Raw genomic sequence first — 20,615 nt, forward strand, 5'->3', positions numbered from 1 at the left:
TCTGCCGCTGGATCTGTACGTATTTTTCTTAATGCAATTACGTAAAATTAACTTTTATTACAGATATGCCTTCTATGATTAGATGTGGGATCTGTAATATTTTTGTGTTTAGTGCAAACATCTGATGCAAATTAGAGGAAAATATCATTAAACAGTCATGGAGAAATGGAGCAAATTTAAAGAGGATTAAATACCACTTACTTTTACCTTCAGTTTTCAGAAGAAATTCTGCATAGCCAAGTGGAGCATAAACCTTAACAGCGTAGTGGATATCGTAATGTTCTGTAGTGTTTTGGACTGTACTTTGTGCTAAAATACTGTATGCGTACACTCTCACTGATTTCTGAAGATGGCTGGTAGCAGTTTGAAAAATCCCAAGGAGCCTTGTTGCATTATTTTCTTGGCTTGTCTCAGAAAAAAGCAGGCTTCCATTGGCATCTGTTCAAAACAACAGTGAACTAAGATAGTTTAAACCCTTCATCTGTTAGTTTTTATCCCACTCCCTTCCCCCTCTTATTTTGACCTATTTATCTCTCTCCTCTATTTTGTTTGTTCAGTATGTGTAACTTAAAGCTAATTTGTACAACTGGATATCTGACTGGAGCCACAGATACACTATCTGTATTCTTACTGAAACACAGCATGGAATTAACATTAAAATTCAAATAAAACCAACCTAAATTAAAAGTTCAAGTGTCTCTTTAAAATCCTATTTAAATTGGTTTCATCTTGTTGCCATTACAGTCAGTTCTGTGTGTTGTGCTGCGATAATTTGAAGTCAAGTTGTCATTACCTGTTAGCATGAAAAGAGTAGCAAATGTAAATGGAAGACAATCAGTCATTAAAATGGGAAGAAGCAGTGTGTGTTGGTCAGTCAATCGTAAGATTACAGTGACAGATCAAAGTGTAAAATTAAATGCATGACAAGCAGTTGACCTCAGGAGGTCACATGTTGGGTACTGCTTGCACACTATAGTTAGAATGTCTTCTGTCTGTAGCGTAGTTTTCACAGTTGGCTATTATGTGATGCACTTCAACAAGAGAACTTAATCTGATTAATGTCAGCAGTTACCTCTATTTGGTTCTGGCTTTTTAAAGCTTGAACACACATCAGTAATGAGCGTCTCATTGCCTCCAACCATCAGATATAGTCTTGTAGGCTAACAGCTGCTTTTAATCACTAAATATTCATGCTAAAGGTGTATATTTTATCTCAGACATTTATCTTAAATATGGTAATTCCATTACACATACATTAGATTACATTACATTATATATATATTTAGCAGGCACTCATCCAGAGTGACTTCCATTGCAATAGAGCATAAGTGCATGCATTCAATTTAAACAAACAATATCAGACTAGGCTCATAACACTCCCAGACCAGTGAGTGTGAGCATAACACTGTTTAAGCCTTACCACAAGTGATCTTGTGCACTCTGACAAAAGCAAAGTATACTATGATACAACAGGTCCTAGAACACAAATTCATAATGCAGCATAATAATACTTATCAAGTTAACACTGAATGCAAGAGGTAGCAGATATTAGGGGGTGGGGATAGAAGTGGAACCGAGATGCAGTCTGAAGAGGTGGGTCTTCTGTCTGTGTCGGAAGATGGCCAGTCCTAACCCCAATGGGGAGTTCATTCCACCACTGAGGGACCAGTACAGACAAGGATCATGCCTGAGAAGAGCGACCCCGTCAGGTCAGGACAGTCAGTTGCCCTGTAGCTGCAGAGGGCAGCAATCTTAAGGGAACATAGGGTTTGAAGAGGGGTTGTAGGTATGACGGTAAGTTTAGTCATTTTTGTTCTCAATTCTGTGATTAATGTGCTGTTGCTGCTGGCCCTGTGGATCTGAGATACTCCTTTGACGAAACAGGAAATGCTGTATGCTGAGTTGTGACTTCGGTTTGCCATGGCCTGCTGAAGTATTATGCAACATTGCAAGGTGCACCTGGAGCAGTCTGTCCAGTCTGTCATATGGGAACATCATGTATGCAATCTGACATGAAAATGTGTGTAAAATGTTTTTTTTTTTCTCTCAGTGCATTTGACAGGGAAGGTAAGATTGGAAGGTAAGAGGGAAGGTGCAATTGTTTCATTGGGATCTGTGAATTCCACATATTTCCTGCATCACCTACTTCAGAATTAATTATCATCAAGGGTCAGTTTTAACAAAATCTCATTTTATACAACTAATATTTTAAATCTCTTAGTCTGCAAACTTTGTATTTGCTTAACTCCTTCCCTGGCCTCTAGACAGTAGAATAGCTGGCCAATGTTAGGTTGGGAGCTACTGACACCATGGCTCACAAATGAGTTGGGTTTGGGGTTGGGGTTAGAGTTAGGGTTAAGGTTTGAGGTTGGGGTTAGGGTTTAGGTTGGAGGTTCAGAGTTTGGATTTTAGGGTTAAGGTTAGGGTTGGGGTTTGGGGATAGGGTTAGGGCCAGGGCCATGGCCAGGGCTAGGGTTGTTACGTCAGGGTTAGAAAAGGACCCCCTGTCACACAAGAATCAAAAAGTAAAAAAAAAAAAAAAAGGGGGGGGGGGGGGGGGGTGGGTGTGAAACAGGAAACACGAGGGGTCTGCATGGGTACGCGCACAGTCTCCATCACCCTACCAGGCCAAACACGCATTCACACCTTTCCACACAATTATGTGCACTATTAGAGACAGCTTGGATCTAGAGTTAGGGTTTTTGGATTGGCATTGTGGTTAGGGATTAGGGTTTCAGGGTTGGGGTTAGGGTTTTAGGATTAGAGTTTAGAGTTTAACAAGACCTCAACCACTTTTGCTTTATTGCTTTTACGAGATTGATTTATGGAAAATAAATTTGCCATATCTCTTTGACAGAAGGGTATTTTTGATACAAGTGTTAGTAGTGTATTTCAATAAATGGCACTGAACAGTAAGCTTTCAGCCATTGGAAATGTTACAGGGTGCTGCTAAGTTCCCCTGCTTTGAGATCAGTAGCAGCTCTGAGTAAGCTAGGAAGACACGAGAAAATGGCACACATAGACGCAGCCAGGAAGACACAAGTGTAGGTCTGAGTAAGCTAGGAAGACACATTTAGCTACATATGGCTAAAAATAACTGTTGATTGTTTTTGTTGTTAATTGTTACTAAATTGTTTAGAAGTGGGTGTATAAGGTGAGGCTAAGCTTCAGTTCTACCCTGCCACAGAGCAGGTTACCTGATGACTATAAGTTGCCTTAGCTACTGAGTGAGAATTATGATAAGCTTCTTTGATTGAACTAAAACTACTGGAAATTAGTCAGGCGTGTTGAAATAGGCGAGGCTAACTCATGTAGTTCACTTTGTGGAATACCTTCCTCTTTTATTAGCCTGTGGATGACTACAGACTGTTTGGCTGCAGCAAGTCTCCAGCAGTAGGGTGCAGTGTTCACATGCTAGCTCCTGTGTTTTCTTGAGATTTAAAATAAATTATTGTTTTTTTGTAAGTTTACCTCCTATTTCTTTTTTGAGAGAAGTGTCGACCAGCTTCTCCACAAGATTTCATTTTTGGTAATGTGGCAAGATGTTGAATAGACCTTTTTATTTGATTCATTTCAAATAACCAAGATTTGTCTTCATCCTGTTTCCTGAAGTTTTCTACTCACTTATTCACCAGCTAGCTGTTTCTTGTAAAGCCATAAGCTAGCTTGCAATGGGAATTTTAAGATTGTTAGCTGACCACTCATCAACCCACTTTTAAGTATTGAGCTAGATTTTGGCCGCTAACCCAAAGAATGAAAAACAAAGACATGAAATAAAGTTTTTTTTTTATTTTGAAAATAGGGTATTTGGATGTTTCTGATCAAATTGCAGCAGAAGGTGTGTTAGCTTATTTGCTGGTGATCTATTGCCATTGTCCAGCTAGTGTTTATACTCCAGGGTTCTTGGTCCTATGGTGGTCCTATGGCGCGCAGTTTTTAAAAGGTGATGCTATCCTGATGCATATTATACCTTTTTCATAAGTAGAGCCTACTGTGGCTGTGTCACATCTGGAATTTTTTACTGTTAATTGTAGAATGCAGGGAAGACTCTAGTTTCATGATTCTGCACCCCATTGTACATTCTGATAACAGTAAAAGCATTGTCAGTGTTGAATTTCATGGATTCGCAACATGTAACTGGTGGTTATCAAGATAAGATTGATTAAAATTACGTATTTACATTGATTACACTTAGATATTTGAAAAAAAAAATGCCAAAGTTCCAATTAGATAAGTGAGTTGGTTATAGGTTATATCTTTGTTCATATTAAACCCAGTGATTCCTGGATGCATTCTCAGGATTTTTATTTAACTCTTTGGGAAGGCTGTCAAGTAAGACTCAAAAGCATTTTGCATTTTGCCGTTAGCTTCATTACTGTCTTATTGAAGCTACATCAGATATTATTCAGAGCTCAAACCATGAAAATGTTTCATTCATTCATTTCTTCATATGTGTGTGAACGATTGTTTACCAGCCATTATTGCACTTAAGTTAGTTCATTTCTATTGCCACCAGAGGACAGCATAATCCACAAAAATGCATCCTCAGTCAATGTTTCTTGGGTCACTTCATATTTTTTTTTCCAGGTAACAGCCATTAGTCTTGAATTTGCACCTGAATTTTTAAAACAACAACAACCACCACCATCACCATCATCATCATCGTCATCATCATCATCATCATCATCATCGTCATCATTATCCTTATCATTATCATTATCATTATCATCATCATCATTATCATTGCCATTGTATCTTAGCCATGAGTATTGTAGGAAATATTTTGGTGGTCAAGCCAAGTCATTGATGAATTGCATTCTTTTGGCTGCTCTTACTTGTTCATTACTCGCTGTCCAGTGTCTTCCTGTGGAAACTGCTGTGCTGTAACAGGGTGTTACTGCATTCAAATAAGTGTTCTAGATAGGACTAAAAATATGACAGTGACAGACTGACTTCCTATGTTTTTTTTAGTTTTATAAATAACTGCAACTAATAAATGAAACCGACAAGAGTTCTCTTTTACAGACAAATGAATACAGAGATGCACTGTCCCACAGAAATGTCAGGTAACATTCATTTCAGTAGGAAACTGTTCATTTCATTTCCATAGGTTACGGCTCCCACTTTTGTACCCACAACTGCTACCCTGTCTTTTCCCCAGCCCAACACTGTGTGCCCTTCCTGTCCTCCACAGATATGACCCCTGTTGTTTTATCTAACAAACAGGATGTGTTTCCTCCAGCAGTCTCTGGTATGTGGGCATGTATGAATGTTTGAGTATGTAATAAGCTAGTTCTTCCCTCTGGTCGTGTGTGTGTGTGTGTGTGTCTGTAAATGTGAGTGAGTTGCTTGTTTCTGGTGGTTTTGTGTGGGTGTGAGAGAGAATGTGTTTGTGAGCGAGTATGTGTGTGCGCGGGTGCATCCCTCTGGTACCACATGTGTGAGCATTGTGTCATTGGTTCTTCTCTCCGGCTCGCGAGAGTGTGGTCAAGTGCTTTTTTTAACTTGGTTCACCAACATGGGTTCTTTTTTGGGATATCTCTGCCACAAGCCAGGGGCCATCAACATACACCCCTTTTTTATGAGATGCTTGGACTGGTTAGGTTCTTGGTAAGTAACAGTGTTCTGTGTTCTCTGCTTTGATTTCCACTGATATTACCCAGCTGTGTGTTTTCCTCGTGAGCAGTTGTCTCCTGGAGCTTGTGGAGCTCAGGAACTGCAAGGCCACTGTTTCCTGTTGATGCTCCACCATCAGGAATGTCTCAAACAGAGATCACGAGCTGAAGGACACGGGTCAATGTCACTTCCCCTCGACACCTCCTTACACACCGGCACACCCAGAACCTGGGCGTTATATACAACTGCACAAACAGCCTGGTAAGCACACCGAAGACCAAATAATATATAGCTTTGTTAGCAGCAGCCAGGGTCAGGGTCAGTTCCATTCCAATTCAGTCAATTCAGGAAATGAACTGAAATTCAGTTAAATAGCTGCAACATCTTCACAGAAAATGATGAATAATTTTCAGTTTATGTATTCAATTTCAGTTCATTTCCTTAATTGACTGAGTTGAAATGGAATTGACCCCAACTCTGGTGGTGGGTTGGTGCTATCTGGAGTGGGGATGGGGAGAAGGGAAAATGCTGGACAATGAGTATTTTGGGGTGCCTTCACTGCAATGCTGGGAGTATAAAAAAAGAAATTGCTTTTTGGAGATATTCCTGTGATGAATGGGAACTATGACATATTTAGCATTACAGTGACTTTGCTTAGCATATGGGATTGAGATGGGGGTAAGAAGATTGCTAGGTATTACATTACATTACATTACATTACATGAATTTAGCAGATGTTTTTTTATCCAGATCCAGCAATTTCCAGCATAAAAGGACAGAACTGTATCCACTGGAACAGTTAACAACACTCCCAAACCAGTGAGTGTGTGCACAACACCACTCAATCTGAAACTAAGACAATGTAGAAACTGTGGGAAGACGTCAAATACATACAATACCATAAATCACATACAATACCAATAAATCCCTTAATATACCATAACTCACAGGCAGTAATACAAGTAGACAAATAAGAAGTGAGTAATGTAAGTAATAGAAGTAGTAAAAGTAGCAAGTGCTAGGGGTGAGGATGAGAGGGAAACTGAGATGGAGTCTGAAGAGGTGGGTCTTCCGTCTGTCGATGATGGCCAGAGATTCTGCTGTTCTGACCCCCATGGGAAGTTCATTTCACTGCTGGGGAGCCAATACAGGCTGGCATCATGGTTGGAAGGAGTGACCCAACCAAGAGGAGACATTCAGTTGCCCCATGGTTGCACAGCAGAGTGATCAGGCAGGTGTGTATGGTGTGAAGATGGATTGGAGGTATAATTGACTGTACTGTATGCCAACACCAAGGACATGATGAACATGATGCAAACAATAACGGAAAGCCAGTGAGGTGAGGTAAATCGGGGTCTGATGTGAATGTGCAGGAGTGGGAAGGTATAAACACAATATATAAACTGATCAGAAAGGTTCTCATGATTTCTGAATACATGTCATTTCAAATTACTTGAGTGTGCAGTTGCTAAGGAAGTGTTATACAACAGATAAAACTGGTTGTCATACATATTCAATGCCCAGACACTCATGTTGACACTTTTAATTTACAATGCAACTTGGCTTTTATGATATGCTGGGGTTTCTTACTCGAAATGAACAAAATGTGGGGAATATTTGTTCTGCCTCTACAATGAAATGGTCCATCCTGATTCTGCTGGCAGGAGCTGGGCAGTAGAAAATGAAGGTAAGATGGAGCATTAAGTGTTGGTCATGTCCCCAAAAAATGTGAGCGTCAACTATACTTTCAGCTTCATGTTTCATGGATCTTTTTGCGAAGTGTAATGGCAAGTCCACAGTCCATAGCCCATGGCTAATTGTAATACCTCAGAAATAATACCCATTAAGATTCAGTGGACACCACTAACATAAGAAACATGTTCTCCCAAAAAGAGTGAGGCTTCACGCATGTGCAGTAATAAGACATTCACTTCATTTTTATGCAAACTAAGTTGTAAAAATGAGGGGTTAATGCAAAGCAAGGCGCCACAAGACGTAATGAGGTGGATCACAAGGAACAAGTTTTGTGCATGGGCCTTTCTCTTGCACTTTCAATAACCAGGTGTCAATTTCTGAGAGGACAGAGTGATCAGGGAGATCAGAACGCTACAGAAAAAAATGCCTGATAAGCTGTTAGCTGAATATTGTTTAGCAATTATCATTCATTAAAAAACATCCACAGACTGGAGGATAATTTAGAATGACTGTCTCAGTGAAGTATTGGTATTTTGAGATGGCACCTGAGACACTTGATCCAAAGCTTCTGTTTTCCATTTTTCTTAGCATTTGTGCTAAGTGGATGCCACCAGGGTTTTACCATTTTTCTGACTGTGTGCATTGACACTATAGTAGAGTCCAGTACTATTTAAATGGTCTTGTCAGCCAGGTAATAGGTACTTTAAACACAAACTTAAGTGCAAGTCTGTAATATCAGAACACTTAACAGGGCATAATTATGAAAAAATAAAGATTGACTGCGAGAGGCACTGACCTACATTGTTCTACAGTAACAATATTGTTTATAACACCTTTCCTGTTATGTAATGTTTTAGTTCCTATGTAATCAGGGATACAAATAAATACTGAGGGCACTGTATACATGCAGCCTAGAGTATGAATTCACCTACTACTACTATGAATTCACATCTACTATTCACATGTATATAACTGCATGCACCGAATACACACAACTGCCAAAAATATTTCACTTGCTTTCACAGTTGTACCTAGACTATGCATACTCATGGCACAATTTTTCACAGCGAAAGCCATCAATTGATGAGATGCAAGATGTCACTTGTTAATAGAGAATTAAAACCTTGTGGTACTGAGCCCACATTAGCAGGATGGTGGTGTTGCCTGTTCTGATAAGGAGTGGCTCCTGCACTTAGACAGGATGCTGCAGCCAGGATTAAGGTCAGGAAGGTCACGCGTGTGTGAGTGTGTGCGCGCGCGTGTGTCCGCAATAATGAGTCACACCCCAGTCTTTGGCTTCTTCCTTCTGTTGCTCATTAACACATAGGAAATCTGTCTACAATGTTTTTACAATCAGTTTGTTCCCCATGTCCTCAATGAAAGGAAAAGAAATAAAAAGCGAAAGCAGTAATCAACAATAAAATTCGTGTGCACTATGCAAGTTCGTGTGCCTTACTTTTGTGTATCCAGGGGAAACAGAACATGTTCCTCCGGTGTTTACGCTAGGAATATCCAAGACAGGATGCCGGGTCTTAGAGGAAGCCCTGACGACAAACTTGGAGCCCAACGAGGCAGTCTGAGAGAAGGAACATCAATTATACTGCAGGGCTGGCTGTGGGAGGACTGTATATATGTTACCCTCTCCTGTGGAGTGAAATAAACACAAGCACTCTGTGCAGCAACAGGTAACGCTCTTTTTTGTGAGTTTCTGATTTGCTGTGTTTAAAAAAGCTGGGGGGAGGGGAGCTTTGACTTTGCTTGTCACACTGAGTGCTGAGATTACCGCTCTCTGAGACACCACAGCTCTCTGTCCTACTCATTGGCAGAGCCCTGCCTTTCCTACTCACAGTGAAAGGACTGTGGCATGCTGACAGGTTGCTACCGGGCTTACTGACTGTCAGACAGCCGGAGGGAGAAGGGAGACGGACATCATGATGGAGCTGAAGATTCAGCTGGTCCCCACGGGAGAGATCATCCTGCCACCTGGGAGAAATGGGGAGAGTCACTGTCACAACTGTAGCAAGGTGAGCTGAGCTGTCGTCTGCTTGCTGATCACACACACACAAATGAAATGGGTGTTATTTACTTACGTGGAAAAAATAAACATTTATATTGAATTAAAATTGCTGCAACACCCAGATGTTTCTGTTACTGAATTAAAAGGTCAGAGTCTTCTCATATTTACTATTGGATAACAATGGGTCTTACTGTCCTCACAGCTAGTAGATAAACATTGGTCTGTAGCCAAACCTAGCCCTGACTTTTACCTGCACAGACATGGTCTGATAGCCAGTACATCACCTAAGATGAGTTGTGGATGTTGCATTTAGAATCATGTGAGATACAGCACATGGGATTCCATCTTCAGCTTGATATCACAAATAATGAGAGTGAAAACATCACAAACTCTTACTGCTTTCTGTGTGATGGCTGTGAGAAAGGAGGTTGGGTCAGTGTTAAAGAGATGGAACATTACACTGGAGTGTTAGCATGGTGACACTGAGGTTAAACAATCTGTGGCTGAATGTTCATTCAATTTCATGAAATATATCATGAGCACCCATTTACATTTCATATTTCACATGAAATGATATTCAATTACACAGACGTTATTTCTTACTGGAAATATTAGCACAGCTAATAGCTCAGCTAGTATTTTCTGATTCTTCTCATTGGAAACTGAGATAAATGGAAGAAGCAGTTCATAAAAGGGGAGGGTCTCCATTTCTGACAGATATAATTGCACAGTCTAAAGAGGGCAGGGTGTGCCTCTACCATATGTGTAGAGAAATACTGATGCTGAATGGTAAGGGGGTGTTGTTATGCGTGAGATTGCAGTGGCTGAGGAAAGGTTCTCGGCTGCCAGTAAATTTTGTGGAACTGTTTATGTCCTTGTACTTTCCGTCCATCACTCTTTCATTGTCTGAAAACAGCTTGTTTTTCCGTTTTGGATTTTTGTCAATGACAGCCTCACTATCATAAACATAAAAGGATTTATGGTTGCTATTGCATTTTTTTATAGTGATTTTGTCAGCTGAACATTAGAAATTAAATACCCACTGGTACAATATGAATAATAGCACTTTAAAATGAGTTCATAGGCTACTTTGGCTACTAATGTATTGTCGTATGACTATTATTCAGTTTTAATTTGGAAGTTATCCACAGCTAACTTTATGAAGAATTTATATATTACATAGCTGAAAACAGGCCCATTGCAACCAACATCACTTAAGCTCTTGGAGGCCAGGTAAATCAGGTTTACTGATTTATCCAGAAGAGTAAATCAAAATCTTAATACAACTGAAGGTGTGGGGTCTTGAATTTGTTATCACCTCACATTTATTAATTGTACTTTGCAGCCCTTCAAAATGAAATACAGTAAATCTATGTACGATGTTAGTTTGTATATTCCCTAATGTGACTGTGACTCGATGATGACATAAATCCTAAAAAAATATACTGTCATGTATTTACTTACTTCCCTATTATTTTGATTTTTTAAATATACTTTTTGGTATGAACTATTGAGTATTGTCACTTACATGCATTGTGATAAATACATTTTAATTGCATAATAATGCCATGTAAGCTGCCTTGGACTGATACATCTACTTAATGTGTGAAATAATAGGCAACAGGAAATGACTACATTTTGATTTTCAGTGTCAATTTCAAAAATACAAAATAGAGACCGAGCCATATTTTTGTTTTCCTGTTGGTGGTCAGAAAACAAAACTGGATGGAAAGAACATGGCCGTGATCTCTTCACTGACTGTATTTCCTCACCCCCTCTAGTTCAGCTGCACCTCCAGAATTTTTTCCAGTGTTGAGTCAGTTTAATGTACAATAAATGAGACGGATCCCAGAATGGAATGTTAGTGGGGAATGTGATGAGGAAACATCACAAATATTTGGGAAGGGCAAACTCTGTCCAACATTCTGTCCAGGTCAGATCACTGAGGGTATGGGGGTGGGGGGCGTGGATGTGTGTGTGTGTGTGTGTGTGTGTGTGTGTGTGTATGTGTGTGTGTGCATGTTTGTGTGTTTGGGGGGGAAGGGAGGTTGGATTTTTTTCCATTATCCAGGGTGGAACAATGGCAGTAATGCCCTGTCCAAAATACCCCGGGCTGATAGACAGGGACCCTCCCTGAAAGTATCACCTCCCTGTCCAGCACTGCCTTGTCAACAGGATACAACCTTTCCTCTCTGCTTAGCGGTGCTGCACAAACACGGCTAATGCACCAGTGAAATCAGCACAGCTGGAGTGATTGCAGACTGAGAGGAGTGCAGGGGATGGGTATTACGGGACTGATCCATCCCTCCCCCCTCTGGTGGTGCAGCCATACTGCAGCCTATCGCCATAATTTAACACTGAAGGATGCCCTGACAGAGGAGATTTAATGCAACAGTACTTACTGAGCTAATCTGACATGAATCACACACTGTGTCAACTCCCATCTTTGTGGGAGTGGTGATAGCACACACTGATAGTTTGTAAATCATATAGTGATAAGTTATAAGTTAATATGTTTATAGGTCATATATAGCTACTTGCTGTTGAGGTATCATTAATCAGCAAGCATAAATACTAACACTTTCATTCACAATCTATGCTGGAATCTTTTTACATTGCATTGCATAATTGGCATTTGCAGACACTCATATCCCAAGTGACTTACAGAGGTTCCCTTTTTTACATGTTAGCTGTTTATACTGCTGGATATTTACTGAGGCAATTCTGGGTTAAGCATCTTGGTTGACATTACAACAGCAGTGCCCCAGTGGGGAATCGAACTGACAGTGTTTCAGTTACAAACCCTGCTCCTTACCACTGTGCTACACCGCCACCCATCACCTCACCTCAAAAATAAAGAGGTGAATGTTGGTACACCTGGAGCAGGGTAATAAATGAGACAAGGAAGAGGACTATAAAGTCTGTGTGCATAGATTTCATAGGCTTTCAGACCTGTTGTGTAAATAATTTATTCATATTTTAGGATTTAGGAGCAATGTGCTTCAATACATAATTACTCAAGTCTCCTCAAGTCTGTTTTATTCAGTGGTGATACTTCCCTGCAAGGTGCAAAGTACAAAACTGTGACCAATCACCGGCTTTGAGATTAAAAGTAAACCACTGGTGAAGGTTCATGACTGTGAAAGCAACTACTAACCTCTTGGATGAAACAATACCCTGATTTTCAGTGTGACAAGATGTATGAGGCATGCAGATAGTCTTTTAACAACATGTTTTGACATAAAAAGGGCTAATTAAACTCATATAATCACAACAGTATAGTGACATATACAATGTTAATGTACTGCTGGTTATTTGTATCTGAATGCCTGTTGTTGGTTCAATGCTAAAATCATTTTGTTGGAGAAGATAAACCAAATTACTTTAAATAATAGAGGAAGCATTAGGTAGTATTCCTCTGGATTTGCTTCTTTGGTGTGCATGAAGAAATGTGAGCAAGTGTGTTATCTTAAGTCTAATGTCATGTGGATATCACCAGTTTGACTCACACAACTATTTTTAAGAATTTACATGCACTGACATAAAGAAAATGCTTGATCTGAATCTGTAACTTAGCATGCTTGAATGCTGAAAGTGTTTTGTTAGAGATTTACATTTATCTGTCTTTAAATGTGCCAGAACAGAGTGTAACAATGGATAATTCCACCCTGTATGGACTTTGGGATTGGTTCAGAGATGGCCATCGTGTGTTTGAAAAGGGAGGTAGGGTTCGAACATATATGCTCTGACTCAGTGTAGACTGTATGTAGAGTAGGTCGGGGTGTGAATTTCCATCACAAAGAAATAAAAGCTTCAGCTATACAGTTTAACATACCTATAGCTGTAGACATACCTATAACATTTTATGTATTTATCGCCCAGCTGTCATACACCAAGACCGCTTCACTGATGTACTTTTGAATATTTCAACCGCCGGTCAATAAATCCGCTGGAAGAGAAGCTACATGCCTATATAGCAATAATAATTAAGTAAACACTGCTCGTTAGGCGTGAATGACAAGGGTTGAGTCAAGGGCTAACTTGAGCAAACGCTTCTTTACCAAACCAGGCGTTTTTTTTTTTTTTTTTTTAATTAAGAAACTGTATAGCGGCAACAGCAGCGAGGGATAGCTGTGGACTGTGCAGGACACAGAAAGGATTGCGTTTTGGTGTGCGCCTACCATTTCAGCACTTCCGAATGAATGCAGTGTAGCACCGGTGGAATGTAATACACTTTTGAAGCGAATTACATTGGTGCTTTTTCACTTCGGCTTGTTGAATTTCAGGTAAGATATGCAGAATGCTGGCGACTCTCGTTCGTTTCATGGACTAATGCTCAAACACGTCATTCTGTTGACATTGTAATTATTAGCTAACGCTGTAAATCAGTTGGGAAAGTTTACATATGGTTTCTGAATATAGGCATTGGATAACACAGTGCGCTGTGAGCAGCATATAAATTCTCCTATTTGCTTCGACTGAGCAATGCATTTTGGATGCATGGGGGTGGTCATGTAGAAATATGTGCTTATGTATTGTAGATGGATATCACTTATTCTGTTATTCAATGAGTAAAGATAGCGGCAACTTCATTTAAAAATAGTAGGTGGCGCAGGGAACAGAAAGGATATGTAGTTCAAGGGCTACTTATACTCCTTAAAAATGTTCATGCTATATACTGAAGTAATGGTCTGTCCGACGTCTCATTGATTTTATTGTAATGGGTTGAAGTCTTCAAAAGGTAGGAGTGAAACGCAAGAGAAAACAGAGCACTTTGAGGCCGATATAGCTATGCTATCGTTTACTGTAAGTGTTTCGGTTTACAGTACAGACAGATAGCCCGTGATGACAACACATAAAATCCAAAAGAACACAGGGCGCCGCAACTATTGTCTAACCAGGACTCGATTGGACCACGTGGGCTAGTTGTCTTCTTGTGAAAATACTGATCCTTTAGTGTCATTTTAATTTTTTTTAGATATTCTTATATACTACCTATGGACTAGGGGAGTTTTTTTTTGTTTTTTTTTAATACCCCCGGCTCTTTCTGTTTGACAGAAAAAAAAACTTTCTGTCAATGAAATGCAAGTAATTTAAACAATTGTAAATTGAAGCATGCAGCATACAGATTTAGAGTTAGATAGGCCATTTAGATTAGATTTAGACATACAATCAGTACAGGTCCACACTTGCATGGACTCAAACCAAAGTTCCATGGATACACCAGTAAGTCTATACCTTAAGCATTTACATTATAAAATGTAAAGGAGAGTTTAGATTAATAAAATGTGGCCATTTATTGATGAATAAGTAATGATTAATGTAAAGTCTGCTGTATACTCAGAGCAAGTATGTGCGTTCACGTAATAAACCTCTGACGTCACAATGCTCTTTGCAGTGCAGTTCACGCATATTAACGACGTGACATTGTGCATGGCGGTGTCCTTCAAACTAGCGAACACGCTCACCCTCCACTACCCCTGCCTTCCCCAAAATTAACAACTTATCGTTTTGGAAATACATCAGATGTTGAGATATGCCTCGTGATATGTGTTTTGTTGTCGTTTAACACAATCTAGTAAAGGATAAAGCACTCTGACAGCAGGAAGCAGACCATTCTCTGTTAAGCTAGTTAGCAGGCTCCCATGAACATCCATCCCATTCACAGGGTACCAGTCCATTCCATTTTGACAAAAATGCAAATGTTTGGTCAGATTGATTTCTCTTTGCAGCACTGCTGTTGTACCCTTGGGCGAGGCACTTAACCCAGATTACTTCAGTAACTATCCAGCTGTGAAAATGGATATCATGTAAAAGCTCTGTAAGCCACTCTGGATAAGCAAATGTACCGTGCTGTAATGTATTATCAGGCTGTTTATCTCACAGTGCAGGGATGACATGGATGATGTAACCGTATTGACCATCTGAGCTGCTGCCAAGCTCAGCTTCGACCAGTGAGAAATAGCAGAAGGAGTGCAATACAGTGAGAATATTCACTCGAGTCCAGCTGCATGGCCCCCGAGCCAAAGACATCTCAAGCTTTCCCTGAGGTTGTGTCTTCTTGTCCTTCTCACTTGTTTGTTTTCACTGTGTATTTATCCCACTAAAAAGCAGTTATTGTCTTCACATTGCAATAAATGAGTGCACATTTAAAATGAAATTGGGGAGGTAATCCTGTCAGAAAGGTAGTTGTACACAGCGCTCTGCATGCGTTCTGCATCTGAATGGTTCGTCAGGGGCTGAAGTACACTGTGTTGTTCACAAGTTAGGTCATGAATTCTGCTATAAGCCTCCCTTGCTATCTGTCCCTTTTTCAGACAGCTTGTGTATTTGCAGCTCACTGAACCAACCCCAACATGGCGAGCATATTTTTCCAACAGGGAAAATTTGCACAATAGGTGACTGAAAGTTAAAATAAAAACTTGGCTACGACTTGTAATTTGAAATAGTAAAAATATGAAGTCACAGCCATCATCCAAAAGATACCAAGGCACAACTTTTTGAGGTGCAAAGAATGAAATGCCTTCATTAATTTGGCTTACCAATGTGTAGAAGGTATGCCTTTGTATCATTTTGTTGATGGCTTTCACTTTGTACTTTTTTTAGTATTTCAAATTACAAGCCATAGTCAAGTTTATTATGATTCATTTTCATTTAGTCCAAAGAGCACCTTTTTGGTTTTTTATACCTTTTGCAAAGCACTTTCCAAGTGCTCCTTATCCCTCTTTCTTTGTTCCAAGGCAGCGGTTTTATTTTTAAGTACCATAATAGTTTATCAAGGAACTGCTTCTTTCTGTGTTTACACATATCTTTTCACATAGTAGTTAACATTTATTTGTTGTACCCTGCAATTAAAACATGAGTTCTAAAGATATGTTCTGAAGCTATTTCTGTGTGACAATTTCGCTTTTGAAACCAACAGACAATATCATATTGATTGTACTCTTCAGATTATGTGTATGTCTTTTCACAACTAGCTGAATCAGCGTATAACTGATCAATAATATTGATAATGTACATCAGGCCACCCCAGGGCTGTGCTGGGCGATGTGTCCATTGGAAGAGTCAGGGATAATGCAGAGGTGCTGTGAGTTTCCGATTTGAAAGCAATGCTGCTGGGAAGTATTGGTTTTGATGGGTTTATGTTACGGTTTTGGTGAAAAGGCAGGGCATGCTCTTTTCACATGGTTGGGCATTTCCCGGGGTCTCTCAACAGATGGCCTAAGAGTTCTGGCAGAAAGACAGTGCTGCAAACCTGCAAAGGTATTCTAATTTGCTTGGCCCTTGCTCAGTCTCGCTGATGTGGTATTTAATCCATAATTGTTGAACTGTATGTTTACATGCTATGACTTTAGTGTGTGGTATCACACACTCAGGAGACTCTACACTCTGGCCCTGACACACCTCAACTAGCCTGAGTCCAGATTCTGGATTGCCAGCTACCCAGATTTCAGTTATAGGTTTTCGTGTGTTTTTCCTACTTGTGAATATTATAGGAAACACCTGCCTTTTCCACCTCTGGCTGTTGCAGCTGGAGTAGACACTCACAGTTACCCAGGAGGCTAAGGGTGGTCTTTCCCTTGGCCAGTCTTGGCGTACCCAGCAGTAACTAGATGCCACCTCTAGTCAGTGCTTGGGTTTTTCTTCCATTTCCTACTTTAAAATGGAAGGTTATCTAAATTGTGAAGGTAAGGGAGAGCATGTAAAAGCTAAAGAAAATCAGGTGTTGCTGCCGCAGTGTGGAGTACCAGGACTGAGGGAGGGTAACGGTGTGTGCATAGGGCAAGATAGCTCAGTGTAGCGTGCAAGTGAAATGTCTCTGACCTCAGGGTAACGCACAAGGATGTGTGTTTTTTAGTACACTCCGCTGTGGTTGGCCTTTCTGAGCTTTCTTTGACTACATTTGTGCACACTGTGCTCTTTTGCAAATGCTTAACCATACCAGAGAAACCCGCTCAGGGCCGGATGCTCAGGCCCTCACAGCATAAATCTGATTGGCTGAGCCACTGACTGCTGCCACCTTGTAAAACATGGAGGCACTCAGTTTCATCTGTGAGCTCACATTCTCAGTTTAGAGGATAGGGCATATTGTACAGTATTTTTTATTGAACTATAACATTTATGGACATGTCCTATAATAACCTTTCAGACGACTTTCTTTTGATCTATCAGATATACTGTATGTCAGATAAAGAGCCCCTAATCTACAATATAGATTCACTGATCTGATTTGTCCTTTCATGAACTCTTGATTATTTGGAATAATGGAAGGGAGACATTGTGTAGATCAAAAACAGTGATCACCTGTTAAAAGGTATTTTTGTAGTTAATCTTCATCTCCCTTGAGAGCCAACAACTTGTTTAAATACTGCATACAGAACTTAATTTGCTTCTGAGAGAGACAGTGACAGATACTGTGCATATTACAATGTAGGACAACTAATATTATCATGTATGGTTACAGGTCCTTTGCTAGCTGTGTAACTTTGATGACCAGCTCACTGTATTATTTGGTTGTATTTTAAGATACCATTTTAATGGCACCAGAATTTGGTACCTTTCTCTTTGGTAATGTCTCAGCTTGATTGCCTGGTCAGCATTAGACAGACCCTCTAAACCCTCCCTGTAGCATCAAAATTTGGAGAGCATTTTTTGTCTCTTTTTATTTAATTTAAACTGCACATATACACATTTGGCAATTGGTTTGGATATTCTGCAAACCAAATAATATGCAGGCAGGTAATTGGGAGTTTATGAGAATTGTTTTGTTTACAGTGCCATGTCTAGAAAATTTGAAAAGATTTTGATTTATAAGCTTTCAAAGAATAGATGGGCATAGGATACAAATACAGTATATGTAAATGCCTCAATTAAGGCAAGTTTTTTATGGAAAACCCTACTGTGATTTGAAAAGTCTGGATGAAAATGCAGAGTACTGAGGTGAGAGAAGGTTTCAGAGAGCAGGGAGTAGCTGAGATACAGTGTCATTATTGATCAGTTAGTTTGGGGTTAAATTTCCCATGAAGATGTTCCAGCAGAGGCTCTGTATTATGTAGTTAACCTGTTGTGGGAAGCAATAAGAAGTCCTGTTCGCTATGTTGGATTTTTATCCCTGCCTTGTATATTATTTATTGATGGTATTATTTTAATTGGCTGACATCCTTATCCACTTGCTCTTAGAGAACAATATGTAACAAAGTGTAGAATTCAAATAGCAAATAAGTTGGTAACCTACAGCATACTCATAGCTGATAAACTGCAAATTATAGGTGTAGCAATATAAGTCATGATCATAACTTGTTGCTTGTTATCAGTGGCATAAATGGCAGACAGATGTACTGCAGGTTACAGTTCAGTGAGCAGATAAGAGCAGATAAGAACTTTATTTATATAGTGGTTTTCATACTTTGTATTCAAAGCGCCTTCCAAAACAAGATTGAAACATGACATGGAACCAGAATAACAATGGGATAGGTTGCCAAGTTGAAGAAACATATCTTTGAAAGGTTTTGAATAGAGGAAACTCAGAGGACAAGACATGGCCTGTAGGGAGAAAAGAGGGACTTGGAGTCCCTTCCTTGAAGTGGAAGAAGGGGCAACCAACCAGGAGTTCCTTAGTTGACATGGGCTGTGATTGGCTGTCAGCAGAAGGAAAGGAGGACAGTGGTCTTCCAATGGTAAACTGTGAAAAAGAAGACGAGTCGAGCTGCAGTCTGAGAAAATGAGTGTGTTGGCATCTGTGCATTGCACGGACAGGCGCAAGCTCCCAGGAGGGTTTAGAGTTTATCTGTGGTGGTTATTCTGGAAGTTTCCATGCTGCAAAGAGCCCTAACCCTTGAACAGAGTCCTCTTTCATATAGCAGTACAGCATTTGAGCCTTATGTGGCAGCACTTTCATTATTTTTCTATTTTCCTCTCTATCTAAAGAAGTCATATGATGACATGGTATGCAATTGCATGACTAGTTTAACCAAAATGTGGGTCATAAATATAAGCCCACAATTGCAATACCATGAATAAAGATGCACCAGGACTCTTCTGACTGTAAACCAGTAAGAGCCTCTCTGGGGTGCTTTTTCAGCTATATGCCATGGGCTTCCTCACCTGTAAATTCCCTTTCAGTTCTAACATTCCCTCAGCACTCTGACGAGTATTTGATAATTGTGTTTTCCTCTTTATGTTGCACTCTGAGAATTACAGTACCGCTGCTCCGGTTGAGCACTTTGTACATTTGAAAATCACCCTTTATCTTCTCTCTCTCTCTCTCTCACACACACACACACACACACACACACACACACACACACACACACACACACACACACACCAACATGCACACTTTCACACACGTGCAGTCCTTTACTGAATAGTCAGGTGGTATCAGATTTTCTGTAATCTCTCTTTCCCTTTATCTCTGAATCTGTGGACTAAGCTGACAGGCCATCTCTCTCCACCTCCTGACTTTCTTTGTGGCCATTCAGTCCTTCTGCTGTCCTTTGCCTCTTCCTCCTCTTACGCATGAGAATGAGAGCTTGGTGTCAATGATGACTTTATCTAAATGACTGAAATGAAGGTAAAATGTCACTGGTGATGATTTTAAACAGAATATGGATTATGGGTTTATGGTGCCCCCTGCCAAATAGGTCCATGAACAAATAAATCATTGAAATGATGCATATTGGACTCAGTGGTTCTCTTCACCTGAAGTATTTTTATTAATCCATTAATACTGTGTTAATACTGTATGGCCCATTGTATTCCAGTCCTCTTGCTCCACAGAGATGACGCTAGGTGTGGAAACAGCCATTCTGTATGGTTTACTTGTGGCCCTAAGAATGGGAGTGGACACTTTTGAACCTGTAGTTGTGTGCACTGGTGCATTTGAAAACTTGAGCTAATCTGTGTCAAGACGATAAACTGTCTGGCCACTTACCCATAGACCAGAAGCTATGTTTGTATTTTACTTGTGTCACTACAGAAACATGAACAAGAGGGCACTTTACACCTTTCCTTTCCCTCCTCTCTTTCACGCACAGAACTGCCAGCTCCACGTTAAAATTTAACCAAGTGCCCTACATATCTCTGTGATAAGCTGCCAACAGAATCTCTGCCAGAGGTGTGGACTATGTGGAGGGAGGCAGTGTGGGTCAGAAGAACAGGCCTGCAGTTAGGAGGGAGGGAGAGTGTTTGAGGGGAACAGCCTTGTAATTAGTAGAGAGGGAGAGCGGGTTAGAGGAACAGCCCTGCAGGTAGAAGGAGGGAGGGAGAGTGGATAGGGGGAATAGCC

The 20,615-nt window shown here is 40.2% G+C and overlaps 1 protein-coding gene across 3 annotated transcripts in view; it reads left to right on the forward strand.

Moving 5' to 3' along the window:
• The first annotated feature begins 8,917 nt into the window (after positions 1-8,917).
• Positions 8,918-20,615, forward strand: part of myo1cb (myosin Ic, paralog b) — a 48,792-nt gene continuing 37,094 nt past the window's right edge. The window contains exons 1-2 of one of the 3 annotated variants that reach the window (XM_036536173.1): positions 8,918-8,996; positions 9,138-9,335. In XM_036536173.1, coding sequence (XP_036392066.1) covers positions 9,243-9,335 — 93 coding nt within the window. In that variant the 5' untranslated portion in view covers positions 8,918-8,996; positions 9,138-9,242. The remainder of the gene's footprint in view (positions 8,997-9,137; positions 9,336-20,615) is intronic. The other 2 variants (XM_036536175.1, XM_036536174.1) reach the window with 2 other exon arrangements.

Source organism: Megalops cyprinoides, chromosome 9 (genome assembly GCF_013368585.1).
Source record: "Megalops cyprinoides isolate fMegCyp1 chromosome 9, fMegCyp1.pri, whole genome shotgun sequence".
In the NCBI taxonomy this organism is placed as follows: Eukaryota; Metazoa; Chordata; class Actinopteri; order Elopiformes; family Megalopidae; genus Megalops; species Megalops cyprinoides.